Source organism: Herpailurus yagouaroundi, unplaced genomic scaffold (genome assembly GCF_014898765.1).
Source record: "Herpailurus yagouaroundi ecotype Mexico unplaced genomic scaffold, PumYag 28, whole genome shotgun sequence".
Taxonomy (NCBI): domain Eukaryota; kingdom Metazoa; phylum Chordata; class Mammalia; order Carnivora; family Felidae; genus Herpailurus; species Herpailurus yagouaroundi.
In genome coordinates, this window is record NW_024412376.1 from 38,691,636 (window position 1) to 38,703,843 (window position 12,208).

A 12,208-nucleotide genomic window follows, 5' to 3' on the forward strand; every position below is an offset into this window, starting at 1 on the left:
GAGTCTCTTATGTTTTGTCCCCCTCCTTGTTTTTGTATTATTTTTGCTTCCCTTCCCTTACGTTCATCTGTTTTGTGTCTTAAATTCCTCATATGAGTGAAATCATACGATACTGGTCTTTCTCTGGCTAATTTCGCTTAGCATGATACCCTCTGGTTCCATCCATGTAGTTGCAAATGGCAAGATTTCATTCTTTTTGATTGCTGAGTAATACTCCATTTGTGTGTGTGTGTGTGTGTGTGTGTGTGTGTGTGTGTGTGTGTGTTTACACCATGTCTTCTTTATCCATTCATCTGTTGATGGACATTTGGGCTCTTTCCATACTTTGGCTATTGTTGATAGTGCTGCTATAAACATTGGGGTGCATGTACCCCTTTGAAACAGCACACCTGTATCCCTTGTAAATACTTAGTAGTGCAATTGCTGGGTTGCAGAATAGTTCTATTTTTAACTTTTTGAGGAACCTCCATGCTGTTTTCCAGAGTGGCTGCACCAGTTTGCATTCCCACCACAGTGCAAGAGGGTTCCCCTTTCTCCATATCCTCGACAACTCCTGTTGTTTCCTGTGCTGTTAATTTTAGCCATTCCAACTGGTGTGAGGTGGTATCGTACTGTGGTTTTGATTTGTATTTCCCTGATAATGAGTGATGTTGAGCATCTTTTCAGTTGTCTGTTAGCCACATGTAAGTCTTCTTTGGAAAAGTGTCTGTTCATGTCTTCTGTCCATTTCTTAACTGGATTATTTTTTTGGGGGGGGTTTGAGTTACATAAGCTGTTAACAGATTTTGGATACTAACTCTTTATCAGATCTGTCATTTGCAAATATCTTCTCCCATTCTGTAGGCTGCCTTTAGTTTAGTGTGGAAGCTCTTTATCTTGATGAAGACCCAGTAGTTCATTTTTGTTTCTGTTTCACTTGTCTTCCGCTGACATGTGTAGCAACTTGCTAAAGTTGAGGTTAGAGATGTTTCTGCCTGTGTTCTTCTCTAGGATTTTCATGGTGTCCTGTCTCACATTTAGGCCTTTCAACCATTTTGAATTTCTTGTTCTGTATGGTCTGAGGAAGTGGTCCAGTTTCATTTTTCTGCATTTTGCTGTCTGGTTTTCCCAACACCATTTGTTGAAGAAATGGCCTTTTTTCAACTGGCTATTCTTTTCTGCTTTGTTGAAGATGAATTGACCATATAGTTGTGAGTCCATTTCTGGGTTTTGTATTCTGTTTCATTGATCTGTGTGTTAGTTTTTGTGCCGGTACCATGCTTTCTTTATGTCTACAGCTTTGTGATACAGATTGACCTCTGGAATCATGGTACTTTCAGCTTTGCTTTTCTTTTTCAGGATTACTTGGGCTATTTCGGATCTTTTGTGGTTCCATACAAATTTTAAGATTATTTATTTTAAGTCGATGGAAAATGCTGGTGGTATTTTGGTAGGGATTGCATTAAATACGTAGATTGCTTTGGGTAGTATAGACATTGTAACAATGTTTGTCCTTCCAATCCATGAACATGGAATGTTTTTCCATTTCTTTGTGTCCTCTTCAGTTTCCTACCTAAGAGTACAGATTTTCTACCCCTTTGGTTAGGTTTATTTCTAGGTGTCTTACTTTTTTTGGAGAAATTCTTCGATTTACTCTTCTGCTTTGTTGTTGGTGGATAGAAATGCAACAGATTTCTGTACTTTGATTTTATATCTTGTGACTTTGCTGAATTCATGTATTAGTGGTAGCAGTTTTTTGGTGGAGTCTTTCAGGTGTTCTACATAGAGTATCATGTCATCTGCAAGTAGTGAAAGTTTGAGTCTTTCCTTGCCAATTTCAATGCCTTTATTTCTTTTTGTTGTCTGATTGCTGAGGCTAAGACTTCCAGTATTATGTTAATTAGTAATGGTGAAAGTGGACATCCCTGGCTTGTTTTTGACTATAGAGAAAAAGCTCTCCGTTTTTGCCGATATTGAGGATATTAGCTGTGGGTCTTTCAAATATGGCCTTTATTATGTTGTGGTATGTTCCATCTATCCCTACTTTGTTGAGGGTTTTTATCAAGAATGGATGCTGTATTTTGTCAAATGCTTTTTCTGTATCTACTTACAGGATCATACAGTTCTTATCCTTTCTTTTATTAAGTGCATATTGTATCTTAATACATAATATACATGTACATGTACATACATACATGTTGTATCTTAATAAATATATTAAGAATTTATTAAGTGCATGTTATTAAGTACATTAAGTATCACATTGATTGATTTGTGAGTATTGAACCAGCTCTGCAGCCCAGGAATAGATTATTCCCACTTGATCATGGTGATTAATTCTTTTAATGTACTGTTGGATTTGGTTTGCTACTATCTTGTTGAGAATTTTTGCATCATTATTCATCAGGGATATTGGCCTGTAATTCTCTTTCATAGTGGGTTATTTGTCTGGTTTTGGAATCCAGGTAATGCTGGCCTTGTAGAAGGGCTTTGGAAGTTTTTCTTCCATTTCTGTTTTTTGGAACAACTTGAGAAGAATAGGTGTTAACTCTTCTTTAAATGTGTATTAGAATACCCCTGTGAAGCTATTTCGCCGTGGACTTTTGTTTGCTAGGAGATCTTAAACTACTGATTTGATTTCTTTGCTGGTTATAGGTGTGTTCAAATTTTCTATTTCTTCCTGTTTCAAAGTTTTGGTAGTTTGTATGTTTCTAGGAATTTGTCCATTTCTTCTAGATTGCCTAGTTTTTGGCATATACTTTTTTTATAATCTTTTATGATTATTTGTATTTTTGTGGGGTTGTTGTGATCTCTCCTCTTTCATTCGTGGTTTTATTTGTTTAGGTCCTTTCTCTTTTCTCATTGATGTCTGGCTAGAGCTTTATCAATTTTATTAATAATTTCAAAGAACCAGCTCTTAGTTTCGTTGATCTGCCCTACTGTTTTGTTTCTATATCCTTTATTTATGCTCTAGTCTTTATTTTCCTTCTTCTTCTGTCTAGGCTTTATTTGCTGTTCCTTTTCTAGCTCCTTTAGGTGTAAGGTTAGATTGTGTATTTAAGACTTTTCTTGCTCCTTGAGTTAAGCTTGTATTACTATATACTTCCTTCTTAGGATTGCCTTTGCTGCATCCCGAAAGTTTTGGATTGTTGTGTTCTCATTTTCATTTGCTTCCATGTATTTTTAAAATTTCTTCTTTAATTTACTGGTTAACCTGTGCATTCTTTAGTAGGATGATCTTTAACTCCCATGTATTTGTGGTCTTTATAGATTTTTTTCTTATGGTGACTTCAAGTTTCATAGCATTGTATGAAAATATGAATGGTATGGTCTCAGGCTGTTTGTACTTGTGGAGGGCTGATTTGTGACCCAGTATGTGATCTGTTCTGGGGAGTGTTCCATGTGCACTTGAAAAGAATGTATTTTGTGCTGCTTTAGGATGGAATGTTCTGAATATATCCATGAAGTCCATCTGGTCCAGGTGTCATTCAAAGCCATTGTTTCCTTGTTGATTTTCTGCCTAGATGATCTGTCCATTGCTGTGGAAGGGTTTTAAAGTCCCCTACTATTATTGTATTGTCAATGTGTTCCTTTTTGTTTGGTATTAATTGATTAATATATTTTGGTGCCTTCATGTTGGGGGCATAAATGTTTACAACTATTAGATAGATCTTCATGATGGATAGACCCCTTAATTATGATATAATGCCCTTCTTCATCTCTTGTTTCAGTCTTTGTTTTTTTTTAATTTTTTTTTTCAACTTTTATTTATTTTTGGGACAGAGAGAGACAGAGAATGAACGGGGGAGGGGCAGAGAGAGAGGGAGACACAGAATCGGAAACAGGCTCCAGGCTCTGAGCCATCAGCCCAGAGCCTGACGCGGGGCTCGAACCCACGGACTGCGAGATCGTGACCTGGCTGAAGTCGGATGCTTAACCGACTGCGCCACCCAGGCGCCCCTCAGTCTTTGTTTTAAAATCTAGTTTGTCTGATGTAAGCATGGTTACAATGGCTTTCTTTTGGCATCCATTAAGGGTTTTTAGTCCCCTCGCTTTCAATCTGCAGATGTCTTTAGGTCTAAAATGAGTCTCTTGTAGGCAGTATATAGATGGATCTTGTTTGTTTTTGTTTTTTTTTAATTTTTTAATGTTTATATATTTTTGAGAGAGAGAGAGACAGAGACAGACAGACATAGAGGGTGATTGGGGGAGGGGCACAGAAAGAGGGAGACACAGAATCCGAAGCAGGCTCCAGGCTCTGAGCTGTCAGCACAAAGCCCAATGCGGGGCTCGAACTCGTGAAGTATGAGATCATGACCTGAGCTGAAGTTGGATGCTTAGCTGACTGAGCCACCTAGGTGCCCCAAGGGTGGTTTTTTTTTTTTTTTAAATATCTGTTCTGTTACCCTATGTCTTTTGATAGGAACACTAGGCCATTTACATTCAGAGTTATAAATGAAAGATACTCATTAATGCCATTGTGTTACCTGTAAAGTTGGTGTTTCTGGTGATGTTCTCTGTTCCTTTTTTAGCCTTTGTTGACTTTTTAAAAATAATTTTTTTTTTTTTTGCCACTCAGAGAGTCCCCCTTTTTTTTCATGTTATTATTTTCTTTTCTTTCTTTTCTTTTCTTTTCTTTTCTTTTCTTTTCTTTTCTTTTCTTTTCTTTTCTTTTTTTAAATTTGCATCCAAATTAGTTAGCGTATAGTGCAACAATGATTTCAGGAATAGATTCCTTAATGCCCCTTATCCATTTAGCCCATTCTCCCCTCCCACAACCCCACCCAGTAACCCTCTGTTTGTTCTCCATATTTATGAGTCTCTTCTGTTTTGTCCCCCTCCCTGTTTTTATATTATTTTTGCTTCCCTTCCTTTATGTTCATCTTGTTTTGTCTTTTTTTTTTTCTTTCAACGTTTATTTTATTTTTGGGATAGAGAGAGACAGAGCATGAACGGGGGAGGGGCAGAGAGAGAGAGGGAGACACAGAATCGGAAACAGGCTCCAGGCTCTGAGCCATCAGCCCAGAGCCTGACGCGGGGCTCGAACTCCCGGACTGCGAGATCGTGACCTGGCTGAAGTCGGACGCTTAACCGACTGCGCCACCCAGGCGCCCCTTGTTTTGTCTTTTAAAGTCCTCATATGAGTGAAGTCATATGATATTTGTCTTTCTCTGACAAATTTCACTTAGTGTAATACCCTCCAGTTCCATCCACGTAGTTGCAAATGGCAAGATTTCATTCTTTTTGATTGCCGAGTAATACTCCATCGTATATATATACCACATCTTCTTTATCCATTCATCCATCGATGGACATTTGGGTTCTTTCTATACTTTGGCTATTGTTGATAGTGCTGCTATAAACATTGGGGTGCATGTGCCCCTTTGAAACAGCACACCTGTATCCCTTGGATAAATACCTAGTAGTGCAATTGCTGGGTCGTAGGGTAGTTCTATTTTTAATTTTTTGAGGAACCTCCATACTGTTTTCCAGAGTGGCTGCACCAGCTTGCATTCCCAGAGAATCCCTTTTAATATTTCTTATAGGGCTGGTTTAGTGATCATGAACTTCTTTGGTTTTTGTTTGTCTGGGAAACTCTTTATCTCTCCTATTCTGAATGATAGCCTTGCCACATAAAGTGTTCTTGGCTGCCTATTTTTCCCATTTAGCACATTGAATATATCCTGCCATTCCTTTCTTGCCTGCTAAGTTTCTGTGGATAGATCTGCTGTAAATATGATCTGTCTTCCCTTGTCAGTTAAGGACTTTTTTTCCTTGTTGCTTTTAGGATTCTTTACTTGTTTGTGTATTTTGTGAAGTTGACTATGGTATATCTTGGTGAGGTCAGGCTTTTGTTGAATTTAATGTGAGTTTTCTGTGCTTCTTGGATTTTGATGTCTGTGTCCTTCCCCAGATTAGGCAAGTTTTCAACTATAATTTGCTAAAATAAATCATTTGCTCTTATTCTGTCTTTTTTATCTTCTGGGACTCTTATGATATGAATGTTAGCACATTTTAAGAAGTCACTGAGTTTCCTGAGTCTACTTGTGTGAACCAGTACCTATCTCTCCCTCTTCTTTTCAATGTCATTATTTTCCATAATTTTATATTCTGTATCACTGATTCGTTTTGCTGCTTTTGTTCATCCTCATTACTATGTCATTCATTTATGTTTGCATCTCAGTTATAGCATTTTTAATATTGGTCTGACTAGATTTTAGGTGTTTTATCCCTGTAGTAGGGATTCACTAGTGTCTTCTATACTTTTTTCAAACCCAGCTAGTATTCTTGTAATTGTTGTTTTAATTTTTAGTTCAAACATCTCTCTTATATCTGTATTGATTAAATCCCTGGCTCTGATTTCTACTTGCTGTTCTTTCTTTTGGGGTGAATTACTTCCTCTTGTCACTTTGTCTAGAAAAAAAATTTAAGTGGATTCTAGGTGTGTTTTGTTCTGCTTGTTAAAAGAAGATCCTAAAAAATAGCAGTTAAGAAATATGTATGTGTATATGCATTTATATGTATAAATTAAAAAGAATTAAAGTATTAAAAATAAAAAAATACAAAGGAAATTAGATCCTCTTTCCCCTATTGCTGAAGCCTTGCAGCATTCTATGATCAGTAGACTTGTTTGCGCCAGGGCTTTGTGCTGGTCCTCTAGGGGACCCTGTTGATCTGATTCTTAGGCCTACTTGCTCTAGTGGGGATGCATCTACATGGTGCAGGGTGGTGGGGGATGGTGGTGGCGGTGAGGAGTCAGGGCGGGGGGATAGGGGAGCTTGGTGTAGTGGCCGGTCTCCCACTGATGGTGCTGTTTAGGTCACTGAAGTGGGTCATCTGGTGGGCTCGTGGTGAAAATGGCTTTGCCTGCTGTCTCCTCTCTGGAATAGGGAGCTGTTATCTGCTGCTTCTCTGTAAGCCCTCGCAGAAGAGCAAACAGTCACCCCTCCTGTGACCCTGACTTCTGTCAGATCCCTGCCTTCAGCCTGTGTAAGCTGTCCATCTGTCAGGCAGCACAGCCCTCCTGTATTACATTTCAGGCGAGGCTGTATTTCAAAACTCTAAACTTGAGAGATGCCCCACAGTGAGGCCTTGTGCTGAGTCTCTGGGGTAGGTCTTGCTGCACTGTGGCCTGTACTGGCTTGTCCCAGAAAAGGATTGTGGGATTGCTCAGTGTGGTTTGGAGTTTATGGTAAATCACAGCAGAAAGCTGGCACCAAGTTTTTCTGCCCTCAGCCAGCATGTTTGTTCCTATGCTGGTGAATTCGACAGCTCAATGGTGCCTTAGCCTACCTTTTGCCCCTGGAGCGGCTGTATTACCGCTACCAAATGAACTCCAAGGAGGCAAACTTTTTCCCTCTATGCACCCCAGGGGATCTTCAGATGATACTGCTTGCTGTTGGGCTTCTGTCCTCCTTCCTCACAGGAGCACAATGACCCTGACCCCTGAAACTTCAGACTCTGCACTCCACTGTTTATAAAAAACTTGTAGTATTTAAACCCTCTTCTTCTTTCCTGTTGTTAGTCTTGGGGAAGAGTTTTTCCTGTGCAGTCCCCTTTGTGTGTTTTCATTCTTTATTCACTCCTCCTTTCTCTCCCCCAACTCCTTCCACTCCATGCAGTCAGGGCTCCCTCCTCTCAGCGTGCCTACAGCTCCTGTCTCCCCAAAATCAACTCTGTGCAGTTCTTGTCCTCCACAAGGTGGTGGTTTTTTCTGCCTGTAGACATGCACCTTTGTTCTCAGTCCTCAGATCAATTTCTAGCCTGCTGAGTTTTAAAACTCCAGGCTTTAGGGATGTGGCGTGGGCAGCAGTCTGGGCTGGTCTTCTGGGGGAGTGTGTTGCCATGCTGGGAGTGAGACAAGCTTCACAGAGAAGAGCAGTTGTGGTACAGTGCTGCGGTGTGGGACTTGGTGTAAGCAATTTAGGCAGCCAGTGTGGGGCTGAGGTGCTTTCTGCTTGTAGTTCTGTGTGTATGCTGAGGGGTGGGAGAAGGAAATAGCGCCAGTCTGCTCCTTTGTCCCTGGAAAGGCATCTCCTGCATGCTCACCTCTCAGAGAAATGCTCCAGGAAGAGCGAATAATCTCCCGCCAAGTGTGTCTCAGGTGCCCCTCAAATCTTGCTTCTGTGCTGTCTGCACCCTTGGGTTGTTTGCCTGCCTTCTCTCTAGGATTAGGGCAGCACTCTAAGGACTCTATTACAGCCAAGCCTGCTAACCTTTAAAACTAGTTTTTAAACCCCACTGGTTGCAAGAACTCATGAAAATCAGGCCCTCTCGTTTTCCCAGCCAGTGGGTTTGGGGAAGCGTTCTCTTTGTGCGTTCTGTTGTGTTCTCTTGGCTGTCTCTCGCCTTTTCCTAAGACCATGGCTCCTTCCTGTAGCACCCACCATTGGTTTCTCCCCCAAACTACATCTCCGCCCTTCCTATCTTCCCCCATGTGTCTTCTTTCTCCCTTTACATATGCCCCAGGTATCTTTTTGACTATAATCCTCCTAGTGGGGTCAAATAGTATCTCAGTGTGGTTTTGTTTTGCATTTCTTTAGTGACTAATAATGTAGAGCATCTTTTCATGTCTGTATTGGCTATATGATATCTTCTTTGGAGACAGGTCTATTCATATCTTTTGTCCATTTTTAAATTATTTGTCTTTTGTTGAATTGTAAGAGTTCTTTATTCTGAGTACAAGTTCCTTATCAGATGTATGATTTGCACATATTTTCTTCCATTCTTTTGGCTTTTGTCTTAACTTTTTTGATCGTATCCTTTAAAGCACAAACTTTTTAAAATTTTAATGAAGTTCAGTTCATACATGTTTTCTTTTCTTGCTTGTGGTTTTAGTGGAATAATTAAGAAGGATTTGCCTAACCCAGGGTCATGAAAACTTACCTCTATTTTTTTCTTACAAGAGTTTTATAGTTTTAGCTTTTACATTGAGATCTATGATCTATTTGGGTTAATTTTTGTGTATGATATAGGAAAGTAATCAACTTCATGTTTTTGCTTTTGGATATCCAGTTATCTCAGCACATTTGTTGAGATAAACTGTGATTTCTTCATTGAATTGTCTTGGCATTCTTCTTGAAAATCAGTTTAACACAAATATAGGGGTTTATTTCTGTGCTCTCAGTTTTAGTCCATTGATGTGTATTTCTGGTTTTACGTCAGTACCACACAGTCTTTTTTTTTTAATTAAAAAAATTTTTTTTAATGTTTATTTATCTTTGAGAAAGAGGGAGAGAGAGAGGGAGTAGAGGAGGGGCAGAAAGAGACACACCAAATCTGAAACAGGCTCTAGGCTCTGAGCTGTCAGTACAGAGCCTCATGCGGGCCTAAAGTCACCAACTGCAAGATCATGACCTGAGCCAACGTTGGACATTTAACCGACTGAGCCACCCAGACACCCCGACACAGTCTTTGTTACAGTAGCTTTGTTTGGTAGGTTTTGAATTTGGTAGCGTGAATATCAACTTTGTTCATTTTCAAGATTTTGTTTTGCTATTCTGGATTGCTTTCATTATGTACTTTGAAATAAAATTTGATTTTAAAATTTGTACTTTTAAATAAAATTATGATCTTTCTTTAAAAAAAATTTTTTTAGTGTGTGTTTATATTTTTTGAGAGAGGGTGTGCGTGTGTGCATGCAAGCACGGGAGAGGCAGAAAGAGAGGAGAGAGAATCCCATGTAGGCTCTGTGCTGTCAGCATAGACCCTGATGCAGGGCATGATCCCACAAACTGTAAGATCATAACCTGAGCTGAAATTAAGAGCTAGACACTCAGTCAACTGAGCCACCCAGGTGTCCCCAAATTATCTTTTCAATAATATTTGAAACCAGGTGGTAAAGTTATTTATATAGTGACTTTGAATTTAATTTAAAAATGTTATGGAAAAATGTTATGAATTAATTCTGTTCAGCTTTATATTTGCTATTAAAAATACGCATATTCTAACCTTTTTTTAACTTTTTTCTTTTCCTTTCTTGTATATCTTTCTCTATTCTAATATCTTACCATTTGAATAACATATTTCCAATTTGTTATCACTACCTATTTCTTTTATTTGGAATTCTTTTGAATCTTTTCTTCATTGTAAGAAATGAAGCAAAGATGAGTGTATCCAGCAGGTCATCTGGAATGTTTTTATCATTTTATTAAATTACCATCACTACTATGTATTTTGGAAAATTTGAAAAATTTGGAAACGTCTTTCAGATAAATAAGCTTATAAATACTTTAAACATGATATAGAATAACATGTAGCAGAAATATATATAGCATTGTAAAGTCTCATTTTCTTGATTTCAGTAATAAAATTTTTCACGTGAATTAATAACTCAATGTTTTTCTTTAGGCCATTGCATTACCTCCTATAGCCAAATGGCCATACCAGAATGGTTTTACATTTCATACCTGGCTAAGAATGGATCCTGTGAATAACATCAATGTGGATAAGGATAAACCCTATTTATATTGGTATGTATTTTTGTAACTCAGTGTTACTATCTTCCTTTGAGAATGAAAGAATATTTAGAGGTAAAATGAAAATTATTCTTTATAGTTTCAGAACCAGCAAAGGTCTTGGTTACTCTGCTCACTTTGTTGGGGGCTGTTTGATTATAACCTCAATAAAGTCAAAAGGAAAAGGCTTTCAACACTGTGTGAAATTTGATTTTAAGCCACAAAAGGTATGTGATGTTAGTAAGTCGTAATTAATTTAACAAGCTTTACTAGCCTTCAAAATGCTTTGTTTTAATATTAATGACATAACATGTGGTAGATCACAACTCTGTTTATTCTGTTTCAGAAAATGAAGTATAAGTCACTGGACAATTGTTAACTTCCCTGATTTGGATAATAAAAAGAATGATATTTTGTTATTCATAGAGTATTGGGATAACATCAATGGGACAATATCAATGGAAGTTACTTTAGTAGTAGTGGTAGTAGTAGTAGTAATATGTGTTTTCTTTTGTACCTTAAAATTTAGAGATTAATAAATGGTTCATCTGCAAAATGTATGTACATACAGATAAATAGGTAAAACAGATGTGGCAATATGTTGACAATTGTGGTATCTAGGTGGTGGAAAAGAGGGTATTTGTACTAAACTTTTAACTTTTTTGGGATATATTTGAAAACTTTCATAGTAAAGAGTTGGAAAGGTAATTTCACAGTAAGTTCTTATGTATTGAGAGTTCCCTTGATTAAATATTCCAAAGGTTGAATATTGATATTATTTTATTGATATTTTATTTTTATATTTAATTGTAACTTATAGTTTAAGTTTTACTTGTTATTTTGAGTGTGGTTGAGTCATTTCAAGAATCATAATCCTTTTTTTCCCAAACTGTTTTTACTTATTCAGTGGTATATGGTAACTATAGTGCACATTTATAACCGATGGAAGAACAGTGAGCTTCGATGTTATGTGAATGGTGAGCTAGCTTCCTATGGAGAGATAACATGGTTTGTCAACACCAGTGATGTAAGTGGTTTGAAAAAATTATTTTAAAATATGAAAAATATATTTTACATTGAGTATAAATTTTAGAATACCACAATGGCAGAGTTAAGTTTGGCTAGAATGTTGAGTCCTTGTTAAAAAATTATTCTGGATAGGGTAAAGAAGAGCATTTATAGGTAACAATGGGTATAGTTAGGAGCTCTACAGCAGAATTCTGATTGTTTTTATGAATGAGTAGGATGATACATGCTTATAAATTTTGCAAATAATTCATAGCTGCTATAGATAACTATTATGTAATAATTTTTTCAGGATTGAGGAAAAGATATGTACAATTCAAATTAAATTTAAAATTTTAAGTAGGAATTAAATTAAAATGTTCTTTTTTTTCCCCACCAATTACATTTTCAAATAGAAAACTTGAAAAATATAAATAGGAAAATGATTACAAACCATTACACCATTCACCATTAAATTCTTCTTTTATATCCTATGCTACGCATATTTATGTATTATGTAATGATAATCTTAAGAGCTTGGGTTTTTGTAACAGATAGTCTTAGGTTTGAATCCCAGCTCTGTCACTTACTGACTGTATGACCTTAATCTATTAGGCCTAAGTTTTCTCCACCTGAAAATGGGTGTAAATTAGTACCTATCTCAGAAGGTTAATGTGATAACTACATGAGATACTGTTTACAAATTAATTAGTAGAGTGCCTTGTACAGAGTAAGTGCTCAATAAATGTTAGCTCTCCTTTTTTTTT

At 37.4% G+C, this 12,208-nt stretch overlaps 1 protein-coding gene across 7 annotated transcripts in view; it reads left to right on the plus strand.

Annotated features, from left to right (window-relative positions):
• LRBA (LPS responsive beige-like anchor protein) overlaps positions 1–12,208 on the plus strand; it is a 772,087-nt gene that overhangs the window by 99,055 nt on the left and 660,824 nt on the right. For all 7 annotated transcript variants that reach the window (XM_040472514.1, XM_040472528.1, XM_040472537.1 and 4 more), the window contains exons 6-8: positions 10,330–10,451; positions 10,537–10,663; positions 11,344–11,463. In XM_040472514.1, coding sequence (XP_040328448.1) covers positions 10,330–10,451; positions 10,537–10,663; positions 11,344–11,463 — 369 coding nt within the window. The remainder of the gene's footprint in view (positions 1–10,329; positions 10,452–10,536; positions 10,664–11,343; positions 11,464–12,208) is intronic.